A 12,518-nucleotide genomic window follows, 5' to 3' on the forward strand; every position below is an offset into this window, starting at 1 on the left:
AACGTGAGGACATCTGAGCTGATCGCTGACAAAACAGTTTTAAAACATACACTAACCAGAACGCCGCGCTGTTCTCAACCCGAGAACGAGGCGGGGAAACATATCTAAACTCAGAAAACGCCCTTAACATAGACTAGCTGTAGTAAAAAGGAGCACTCACATTCAATATTTTAAAATTTGATCTCTGAGCGAACCTTGCTCAAAATCCTACAAGCTGTCAGCTTGTCACTGAGGGAACAGCCAGCGAACATTTTTTTAAAGATGGCGCACCTCCACTTAAAGGGACAGTCTACATCAGAATGTTTATTGTTTAAAAAGATAGATAATGCCTTTATTACCAATTCCCCAGCTTTGCATAACCAACACTGTTATATTAATATATTTTTACCTCTGTGATTACCTTGTATCTAAGCCTCTGCAGACTGCCCCCTTATCTCAGTGCTTTTGACAGACATGCAGTTTAGCCAATCAGTGCAGACTCCTAAATAACTCCACGGGAGTGAGCACAATGTTATCTAATATGATACACATGAACTAGTACTGTAACTGTGAAAAACATTCAAAATGCTCTGAGCAAAGAGGTGGCTTTCAACGGTTTAGAAATCAGTTTGAGCCTACCTAGGTTTAGCTTTTCAAAAATACCACCAAGGGAACAAAGCAAATATAATGATAAACGTAATTTGGAAAGTTGTTTAAAATTGCATGCCCTATCTGAATCATGAAAGTTTAATTTTGACTAGACTGTCCCTTTAAGTGTCGCACTTGACACAGAGAAGACGTACCACGCTTCATTCCGCCGGAAGTATTTAGTAAAACACAGAGGAGTCCCTTTTAGGCAAAAATAATAAAATTTAGGTCCGCTCTTAACTAGTAAGCTGAAGATAAAACCATCAAATAGACCCATAGGAATGGCGCCTCTAGCACTGTGCAGAACCTAGAGGGACTTTGCTATATGCACAAATAATGAATGAGGGAATGATTAACCTCACACAACAATGTTTTAATTGTAAGGTCCTTAAAATTTTGACTGAGTCACGATATAAGGTTAACCCCTTCCTTGCCTAAAGGAGGATAAACCCTAAGTCTCCATGTCACATATGAAGTGCCTGCCCACTGCCATTATATATCCTAGATTATGAATGTAGTATCCCACAAAAGGTACAGAGATATTAAGCCCTGTAGTGCCAGCCTCCTAGCCCCAGAAGACAAAAGGCACTTACCTGCACATTCAGCTGTCCAGCAGGAGGACAGCTCAATCGGTATGAGAGGAGGCCTCTCCTCACAGGGACCTGAGGAAACAAGAAGGGACAGAGTAAGCCTACTCTGGCTTTCTATACTTAGCGCAGCAAAGCTGTTAGGAAAACGCAGCAAGGCACAACTTACAAGTTCATAATTGCTTTAAAACCACTGCCCTACTGAAGAGACTAAAGTGGAGTATGGCTACACCCAGTCTTGAGAGGAAGTTCAGAGAAAACCTACTCTGGATTTCAAAATAATAAAATCTTGATTGAAGAGAAATAAGCAGACACCAAAAATTCACCTCCTTGCACCGCAGGCAAAGAGAATGACTGGGGTTTGTGGGAAGGGAAGTGATACTTAACAGCTTTGCTGTAGTCCTCTTTGCCTCCTCCTGCTGGCCAGGAGTGGTATTCCCAACAGTAATTGATGATGATCCGTGGACTCAGTGTGTCATTAGAAAGAAAAATTGTATTAAATGGACATTATACACTCATTTTTTCTTTGCATAAATGTTTTGTAGATGATCTATTTATATAGCCCATAAAGTTTTTTTGTTTTTTTAAATGTAAAGTTTTTAAATAACATTGCTCTGATTTTCAGACTCCTAACCAAGCCCCAAAGTTTTATGATAATACCGTCAGCCACCTTCTCCAGCTTGCTCCTGTTTGTGTAAAGGGTCTTTTCATATGCAAAAGAAGGGGGAGGGGGAGTGTCTTATTTCCCACTTGCAGTGGGCTTTCCAGCTACCTTTTCAACAGAGCTAAACTGAGAGCTTCTAAGTAAGTTTTTAAACTGTTTTATACTGGATTTTTATATCAGTATCTGTGCATCTTATTCTTTATAGTAGTGTCTATTACATGCAGTTATATAGTGTATACTGTCCCTTTAAATATGAAGTAAATCGTAATTTAAGTACACTGGATGTGCAAAAAACACTTAAAATGTGTACTTATAAGCACAAGATACAAAGCACAATTGTTGTTTTATTGTAAAATGGGCTGAACATGGCCTGTATAAAAATGTCATCAAATCCCAGCATTATTATCTAAACATTTCTACCCTACAGATCTCGTAGTTTTTTTCTCACAAACTAAAAGGTGGTGAGGTTGTGACAAAATACACAATATACTTAATACCCTAATAGAAAAACAGATGCATTTGAAAATAGAGGCGACTGTAAGATGCTATACGCAGAAATCAGCGTAATGTGATTTGTTTTTGATGAAGGATTTAATTTTTAAAGTGCGTTCCCCTGCTCACTGCTAACTTAACTCTAACCAGCAAAGTTTCCCTTTCAAGCGAGCTCCATTACTTTGTATAAAAGACTTCTCACCACTCGCAGGAACTGCACCCTTTTTAAGATAATTCCACGAGGGAAACCCCCTGCAAAGGGTCTGATCCGGTGAAGTTTAGACCATCGGCCCCATAGTCCTGAGTCAGTTTTTAACATAAGGGCAAACATAAAAAAGGAGGGAGAACAGGGGTGATACAGGAGGAAGTGAGAGAGTGGATAACCAAGAACATAGGATGCGTATGAGGCTGCAAAACATTAAATTCATTTTAAAACCTAAATCATTCAAAATAGAGTCAGTTAAAGGTACAGTAAAGTAAAAATTAAACTTTCATGATTTGGATAGAGCATGCAATTTTAAGCAACTTGCCAATGTATTTCTGTTATCAAATTTGCTTTGTTCTCTTGGTATCTTTTATTGAAGAGTAAAACTAGGTAGGCTCATGAGAGCTCAGGAGTGTGACTATATAGCAGCAGTGTTTTGCAACATTGTATAAAAAAGCTACAAATAATGTTACAAAACACTGCTGCATAGAGTACTAAAGACATGTGCACACTCCTGAGCTCTCATGAGTCTACCTAGTTTTACTCTTCAATAAAAGATACTAAGAAAACAAAGCAAATTTGATAACAGAAGTAAATTGGAAAGTTGTTTAAAATTGCATGCTCTATCCAAATCATGAAAGTTTAATTTTGACTTTACTGTCCCTTTAAAATGTTAGCCATTTATTTTAATGAAATCGCACCTATGTAATTTACAAGTGTGCGCAGTACCTGTGATAGATCTTCTCCTCTATTGTTCCTGCAGTGAGCAATCTGTACACAGTCACCTGCTTCTTCTGTCCGATTCTCCAGGCCCTCTCACGAGCCTAAAACACAACGTTATACAATGTAACACACACCATTTATCCCTGCCCCAGTATAAGCTTATATGAAGAACATTAGGTTCCTTATCATTGAGGCATTTCTAATACGAACATTCTACTGTAGATACAGCGCCGTGCCTGCAGGACTTACAATCCGATTAATGTCACTCACCTGAGTGTCTGTACTAGGGTTCCAGTCAGGGTCATAAATGATGACTCTGTTGGCACCAGTAAGATTCACACCGAGTCCCCCAACTTTTGTGGTGAGCAGGAAAACAAACAATGAGGGGTCCTGAAACACATGAGAAGGAAAGTAACATAAGATTTACATGGAGTAGTTTAACTACACAGAAAATTATTTTTATATCTCTCTGTACACTAAGGCTTAAAGGGACCACTCGATGCAGTAGAATTACATAATAAACAAGTACATAATAAAAAGACAATGCAATAGCACTTACTATGAATTTGAAATAGGTAGATTTTTTTCTGACAAATTTATTTTTTCTCACATTTTCCGGCCCCCTGTATCATGTGACAGGCATCAGCCAATCACAAACTAGTATACGTATACCATGTGAGCTTGTGCACATGCTCAGTAGGATCTTGTTCCCCAGAAAGTGTGCATATAAAAAGACTGTGCAAAATTTGATAATGGAAGTAAATTGGAAAGTGTCTTAAAACTGTATGCGCTATCTGAATCATAAAAGTTTATTTTGACTTGAGTGTCCCTTTAAGACAAAGAAATAAAAAATGGCTACACAAATCTACCAATGTTGCCATATTTCAGGAATTGTTAAAGTCAGTAATGCACAAAAATCGTTGACCGTGACTACTGATAATCATGGCTTTCTGTACCTCATTAAATTTTGCGATTAGGGGTTGTCGGGATCCAATGGTTGTAGTTCCGTCCATCTTCAGGTAGGTATAATGCCTAGTCATTAAAAATACCTCTAGGATCTGTAACATCTGAAAAGGATAAAAAGCCTGATCAAATATTTTGTAGCAATAAAGGCCATGACTAGACTAAAATATCATTTTAATATTTAATATTGCAACAAATGCAAATTACAAGTTTTTTTTTCTTTTTTTAAAGGGACACTAAACCCACATTTTTTCTTTCACGATTCAGATAGAGCACGCAATTTTTAGCAACTTTCTAATTTACTCCTTATCACATTTTCTTCGTTCTTTAGCTTGGTATCTTTATTTAAAAAAGCAGGAATGAAAGCTAAGGAGCCGGCCCATTTTAGGTTCAGCAGCTGGGTAGCGCTTGCTGATTGGTGGCTAAATGCAGCCACCAATCAGAAAACGCTATCCACGGTGCTGAACCAAAAATCAGCTGGCTTCTAAGCTTTCATTCCTGCTTTTTCAAAATAAAGATACCAAGAAAACAAAGAAAAATTGATAATAGGAGTAAATTAGAAAGTTGCTTAAAATGGCATGCTCTATCTGAATCATAAAATAAAAATGTAGGGTTTAGTATCCCTTTAAGATGAATTAATAAAATAAATGAATGCAAACATCAATACACAATTTGAGAATATGCCATTCACACTGGCAGCCTGACCTGGCGGGACTGGGTGAAGAGCAGCACTCTGTGACCTTGTCGATGCCAGATCTTCAGAAGTGCCTCAACCACTATCAATTTGCCTGAACGTTTCCAGTATCCAAACTGTTCCTCTTCTTCCAGATCCTCAACTTTGGTTCCTTTCAAAATTTTAGGGCCACCAGAGAACAGATCTGGATGGTTACATATTTTCCGTAGAGCAATAAGACCTGGGAACACCTGTTGGGGCACAATGGAAACTATGACTGTCTAGCATGAATATCATGTCCTATACCTATCACACAAGAGTGGAACCAAACCACAATTGTTTATCACATATTCCAAATCAGTTAAGCAAATAGCTTGTCAAGTTTCTCTGATTCTAGAATAAATAACCAGCCATTACAAGAGGCTGGTTATTGCTACCGCAAGCTCTCAGACCTCTGGTTAATTTTTTAAATGTCCCCCAAAATAAATTTGAGGTCCCTCTTAAAAAAACAAACAAACAACAAAAAAACATTTTTATCTTTTGTTAAAACTGCACTAAGCAGTTTTTATGGGTTAAAATGTGCGGGTGTGGGGTGTTAGAAAAAAAGGCACTTTGCATTGAGGTCTATGGGAACTGTATGTTCCCTGTAAATAAAGTATGCTTACTTGATAATTTCATTTCCATCTGTATGGGAAGAGTCCACAGCTGCATTCCTTACTTGTGGGAAATACTGAACCTGGCCACCAGGAGGAGGCAAAGACACCCCAGCCAAAGGCTTAAATACCACCCCCACTTCCTCATAACCCCAGTCATTTTGCAGAGGGAACAAGGAACAGTAGGAGAAATATCAGGGTGAAAAAGGTGCCAGAAGAAAAAAATTCAAATTTAGGGCCGCCCATCGGATAACACGGGCAGGAGCTGTGGACTCTTCCCATACAGATGGAAATGAAATTATCAGGTAAGGATAATTTATGTTTTCCATCTCAATATGGGAAGAGTCCAAAGCTGTATTCCTTACTTGTGGGGAACATATACCTAAGCTCTAGAGTACACGGAATGCTAACGGGAGGAAAAAAAGAGAGGCGGACCCTAATCTGACAGCACCACAGCCTGCAAAACCTGTCTCCCGAAGGCTGCTTCAGCAGAAGCAAAAACATCAAAGTTGTAAAATATTGGAATACGTATGTAAGGAGAACCAGATAGCCGCCTTACAAATCTGATCCATAGAGGCCTCATTTTTGAAGGCCCAAGACAAACCACTGCTCTCGTAGAATGAGCCGTAATCCTCAGAGGAGGCTTATATCCCGCCGTTTCTATGCTAAACGGATGACACTCCTCAGACAAAAAAAAGATAAGGAAGTCAAAAAGGCCATCTGACCCCTACGCTTCCCAAAAAAGAGAACGAACCGAGAAAGAGGCTTGTCTAAATTCCTTTGTGGCCCAAAGATAGAACTTCAAGGCAAAAACCACCTCCAAAAATACGTTGCAAACATTCCTTCGACGAAGAAGGATTAGGACATAAGAAAGAAACCACAATCTCGACACAATCTTAGGAAGAAAACATAACTTGGTTCGTAGAACAGCCTTATCAGCATGAAACACCAGATAAGCTTGAATGAGAGTAAAAATAACTCTCTCAGAAAACCCATTCTTGGCTAGGACTAAGCGTTCAATCTCCACGCAGTCAGCCTCAGAGAATCTAGACATAGATGAACAAAGAGACCTTGGTCAGCATATCCCTGCGACAAGGTAACTTCCACTGAGGAGATGATGACATCCCCACTAGATCTGCTAAACATATCCCTCGCGGCCAAGACGGAGCAGTCAGTATCACTGACGCCTGCTTGACTCGAGCCACTACACTAGGAAGTGGTGGTAACGGTCGGAAAGGATACATTGGTTTGAACCTCCAAGGCACCGCTAATGCATCTGTTAGCTCCGCCTTAGGATCCCTGTACCTCGACCCCTATCTGGGTAGCTTGGTATTGAGACGTTATAAGATCTTCCTCTTGCAAATCTCTGCAAACATTCGGGATGGAGAGACCATTCTCCCGGATGAAAGGATTGTCTACTGAGAAAATCCGCTTCCCACACCTGGAATGTGGATCGCTGACAGCGAACAAATGCGGTCTCCCCCACACCAGAATCCGAGATACTTCCCTCATAGCTAGGGAGCTTCTCGTTCCAACCCTGATGGTTGATGTAAGCCACCAAGGATATATGGTTTGATTGGAATCTGATTAACTGGGACGTACCCAGCAGAGGTCAAGCCTTCAGAGCATTGTATCTTGCCCGAAGATCCAAAATGAGATCAGGAGCTTTACCTCCTGAGACCAGATGCCGTGTGCCTTACTGGCACCCCAAACGGCTCGCCATCCTGACAGATTTGCAACCGTGGTCAAGATCACCCAGGATGGTCTTGAGACGGACAGCCCTCAGGACAAGTGATCCGGACAAAACCACCAAGAGAGCAATTCTCCCGATTGGTTGTCTAGGGAAATCTGTTAAGACAGATCCGAATGATCGCCTTTCCACTAGTTCAGCATGCACAGTTGCAACAGTCTGAGGTGAAACCTGGCAAAGGAAATGATCACCAAGCTAGACATGTTGAAGCTAGCTTGCAACGTCTCTGGTCTGTTCTTATGTCTATGGAGATTATTATAGTACCAGAGAATTCTACCCTGATACTTGATACAAGATAACTCTCTCTAGATTATCTGTCATCCATGGGATCGAAGAAGACAGAGGACATATTCCGAATGGTCCACTCTTTGAAAAATTTCTTTAGCTAGACCAAACGGAAGAGCAATAAGCTGGAAGTGCTGGTCCAGGAATCTATCGTGATCATGAACTACCCCTCTAAAACGAGGGGAAGAATGTCTCCATCTTAAACGAGGGGACATTTAAAAACTTGCTTAAGCGCTAAAGTGCCCTAGAATTCCCTCATTAGGGACCACGAAAAAGGTTTAAATAGTATCCGAAACCTCTCACTGCGATAGGCACCGGGACAATAACTCTTAGAGGACAGATCCCGTACACACCCCAAAAAGGCTTCCCTCCTTTCTGGTCAGGAAGACAGGAGGAATTTGCCCTTGTGTGGCTGAAACTTAAAACCTATCTTGTAACCTTGAGCTATGACCTCCAGGAACCATGGATCCTGCACGTCCCTGAACCAAGCAACTGAAAAGAGAGACATACTGCCCCCTACACGATCCAGAAGAGGACTGGGGACCGCCCATTCATGCCGACGTAGACTAGGCTGGCTTCTTGCTCTGATTGAATTTATTCCAAGACTGAGCCGGCTTCCAAGAGCTCTTGGTTTGCTCTGGCTTAGCAGAGGACTGCTGACATGGGCTTCATCAGAACAAAAAGAACGAAAATCGTCCCTTAGATTAGTTCATATACTCTTGCGGTAGGAGGGCACCCTTGCCCCCTGTGACCGTGGAGATAATTGAGTCCAGGCCTGGACCAGACAAATCATTCCCTTAAAGGGAGGGAAGAAGTCTAGACTTAAAAGTCATATCTGGAGATAGACTTCAGCCAGAGCCGACGACCTGAACAGAAAAAGCTGAAGCCATAGCATTCAAGCGAATAAACTGCCTAATAGCAGTACAGATAAAATAATTAACAACCCTCAAGGCCGTAAATCCTTTGAGTAACGTTGAGGGGATCCTCCACCCCAATCAAATCGAATAAGGAGTCACACCAGAAGGTAGTTTCTCTAGTAACCGCGGCAACAGCTGCCGCCGGTTGAAACAAATATCCCGTATGTTGAAACATCTTTCTTAACAGAGTTTCCATCTTTTATCCATGGGCTCTTCAAACTAAGAACTATCCTCAAGCGGGATAGTAGTACGATTAGCAAGGGTGAAGATAACCACCATCCCATATAGGGACGGAACATCACAACTCCATTGAGAGTCCAGGACCGGGGACAATTTGTTAAAGGGAGAAGAGGGGAAAAAGGAATCCAATCCTGTCCCATTCATTCTTAATAATGTTTGCCATCTAACAGGAGCAAGGAAGGATAAGGTACCACCATGTCCTTAAACTCTATCCAATTAAGGAATTAAAGGTTCATCTGGTAATTTGGCCTCTGGAACCTCTGAATTCACCAAAAACTTCCTTTAGAAGAAAGTGCAAATTCCTAAACTAAAGTCTGGTTCCTCTGCAGCCGGAGGTTTAGAGGCAGCAGACTCCGACCCAGAATGTTCATATTCTGAAGTCTCAGAAAGAACTTCATCCTCGGATAACCCTCAGTTAAATCCAATAAATTATCTGATGTACTCTGGGAAGAAGTGCAATATGTAACCTTTCGCTTGCACTTAGTAGTGCGAGGTAAAGTATTAAAGGCCGCAGACACAGCCGTCTAAACTGCGCAGTAACGTCTGGTGAAAAAAGGCCCCCTCCAGATGGAAGAACAGCAATGTTACGGGAAAACTGCATGTGTAGAGATATAAGAATGTAGGGTACGCACCTTACTGGATGACAACTCCTCAGAGGTGGACGGCTCCGTGGTATCAAACATGTTCGATATTATCACATTATCAAGGCATATGGAACATAATTGAGAGGGCAGATATAAGGCCTCCTCACCATATAAACAGCAATTACTCATTAGGAATAGAGGGAGTGCCCTCTAAAGTAACAGAATCCTCCATCGCTAGTGCAATAACCGGAGATCTGAAAGGCTGACAGGACTACTTAAAACTCCAGTCCCATCTTGAAGAGTACTACCCTCCATAAGAGACTACTCCAAAATCTTTTAACACTTCTCTGCCAACCTCCTGTGACGAAAGGCAAAGAATGACTGGGCTTATGAGGAAGTGGGGGAGGTATTAAAGCCTTTAGCTGGGGTGTCTCTGCCTCCTCCAGGTGGCCAGGTTTAGTATTTCCCACAAGGAATGCAGCTGTAGACTCTTCCCATATTAAGATGGAAATATATGTATATGCTTATATACAATACATATTGTATATACACATATTAACACTTAAATATAAGAATACACATATCTATTTAAATTTGCTGCCTATCGCTGTGCTGCACTTAGATTCTGTGCCGTGTCTGACGGCATGGGAACGAGGCTCCCATTGTAGTTTATGGAAGCACGTGCAATACGAATGCGTTGCTGCGTTGGCATTGCACCTCACTTGTAATACCAGAACACATTTGTGTGCACTGGTATTACTAAGTGGAGTGCTAAAAATTTTGCTTTCAAAAAACTGTTATTTTGCACTCTACTTATAATCTGGCCAATAGAATGTTTTTCTTTTCCTAATAATTACAGATTTCATTCAATCTTGGACTTCCCCTTTGTGAATGCACATAATGCAACACAATGTAATATAGCAGTGAAAATAGTAATCCAATTTATTTATTTTAGACCAGGTTAAGAGTCAAAGGAGGTCCAGGCTCACATGCATGTCTCCGTTCAGAATCCCATACACCTCCTTGGAATCAATGAATGTCTGGTACACTTGTCTTTGCTCATCTGTAAGCCGGCAGAACAAGACCTGTAGGAATAAGAGGTGAGTCAATGTAAAATATAAAGTAAAGGGAGAACATGCACGCACACACACACACACGCTCACGCACACACATCTCAGGTGAAGGCCAGAAGATACACTTTGCTTATGCAGGCTAGCACGTATGGGGCAACCTGATCATCTGGGAGCTTATGATAAAAGGGCTTCAGCATGTAAAGGGCTGGCTTAAAGGACCATTAAATACAATTGAATTGCATAACCAACAAATACATAATAATAATACAATGTAATAACAATTACGGTGAACTTCAAATGAGCGGTATATTTATTTTTTTAAATAAATTTCAAAGTTTCCTGTATCATGTGACAGCCATTAAGATTGCATGTCATGTCTGAACCATACAAGTTTAATTATTATATTTGCCTCATTACAAATGCAGCCTGGATGTCATCACAGACATAGGGCTAGATTACAAGTGGAGCGCTAATTTATCGAGCGCCCACAAACAGGCAAATTTGCCCGTTTGCAGGAGCGCAATAAATAACCAGCAATTACAGGGGGCTGGTTATTACTACCAGGAGCTCGAGATAGCAATTAGCGCTTATAAAATTAACCAGAGATCAGATATCTGGTTAATTTTATAAATGTCCACCAAATTCCCCCCAAATCAATTGTGATATATTTTCTTATAAAAACAGAATTTATGCTTACCTGATAAATTACTTTCTCCAACGGTGTGTCCGGTCCACGGCGTCATCCTTACTTGTGGGATATTCTCTTCCCCAACAGGAAATGGCAAAGAGCCCAGCAAAGCTGGTCACATGATCCCTCCTAGGCTCCGCCCACCCCAGTCATTCTCTTTGCCGTTGCACAGGCAACATCTCCACGGAGATGGCTCAGAGTTTTTTGGTGTTTAAATGTAGTTTTTATTCTTCTATCAAGAGTTTGTTATTTTAAAATAGTGCTGGTATGTACTATTTACTCTGAAACAGAAAAGAGATGAAGATTTCTGTTTGTAAGAGGAAAATGATTTTAGCAACCGTTACTAAAATCGATGGCTGTTTCCACACAGGACTGTTGAGAGGAATTAACTTCAGTTGGGGGAAACAGTGAGCAGACTTTGGCTGCTTGAGGTATGACACATTTCTAACAAGACTTGGTAATGCTGGAAGCTGTCATTTTCCCTATGGGATCCGGTAAGCCATTTTCTTAATTTTCAATATAAGAATAAAAGGGCTTCACAAGGGCTTTAAAGACTGGTAGACATTTTTCTGGGCCAAAACGATTACTTTATAAGCATTTTTAATGGTTTATAACTTTGGAGAGTTATTTTAATCTTGGGAATTTTATTAAAAAAACGGCAGGCACTGTATTGGACACCTTTTTCACTGGGGGCCTTTTCTAGTCATAGGCAGAGCCTCATTTTCGCGCCACTAATGCACAGTTGTTTTTGAGAAGCAAGGCATGCAGATGCATGTGTGAGGAGCTCAGATCCACTGAAAAAGCTTATTCAAGGCGTCATTTGGTATCGTATTCCCCTCTGGGCTTGGTTGGGTCTCAGCAAAGCAGATACCAGGGACTGTATAGGGGTTAAATGTAAAAACGGCTCCGGTTCCGTTATTTTAAGGGTTAAAGCTTTCAAATTTGGTGTGCAATACTTTTAAGGCTTTAAGACACTGTGGTGAAATTTTGGTGAATTTTGAACAATTGCTTCATACTTTTTCGCATATTCAGTAATAAAGTGTGTTCTGTTTAAAATTTAAAGTGAGGAATCTTCGTATGAGGAGATTATGGACAGAGTTCATGCACTTAAATTGGCTAACTCTTTTATTCTAGATGCCGCTTTGCAATTAGCGAGATTAGCGGCGAAAAATTCAGGGTTTGCTATCGTGGCGCGCAGAGCGCTCTGGCTAAAGTCTTGGTCAGCGGATGTGTCTTCCAAGACAAAATTGCTTAACATCCCTTTCAAGGGCAAAACACTGTTTGGTCCTGATTTGAAAGAGATTATTTCAGACATCACCGGAGGAAAGGGCCACGCCCTTCCTCAGGATAGGTCTTTTAAGGCTAGAAATAAGCCTAATTTTCGTCCCTTTCGC

The 12,518-nt window shown here is 40.8% G+C and overlaps 1 protein-coding gene across 1 annotated transcript in view; it reads right to left on the minus strand.

Annotated features, from left to right (window-relative positions):
- Positions 1 to 12,518, minus strand: part of ERCC6 (ERCC excision repair 6, chromatin remodeling factor) — a 119,518-nt gene that overhangs the window by 52,330 nt on the left and 54,670 nt on the right. Inside the window, exons 12-16 of the mRNA XM_053692191.1 lie at positions 10,353 to 10,448; positions 4,967 to 5,185; positions 4,255 to 4,365; positions 3,569 to 3,688; positions 3,305 to 3,399 (exon numbers count right to left, since the gene is read on the minus strand). Of these exons, the coding sequence (XP_053548166.1) occupies positions 3,305 to 3,399; positions 3,569 to 3,688; positions 4,255 to 4,365; positions 4,967 to 5,185; positions 10,353 to 10,448 (641 nt within the window). The remainder of the gene's footprint in view (positions 1 to 3,304; positions 3,400 to 3,568; positions 3,689 to 4,254; positions 4,366 to 4,966; positions 5,186 to 10,352; positions 10,449 to 12,518) is intronic.

Source organism: Bombina bombina, chromosome 9 (genome assembly GCF_027579735.1).
Source record: "Bombina bombina isolate aBomBom1 chromosome 9, aBomBom1.pri, whole genome shotgun sequence".
Taxonomy (NCBI): Eukaryota; Metazoa; Chordata; class Amphibia; order Anura; family Bombinatoridae; genus Bombina; species Bombina bombina.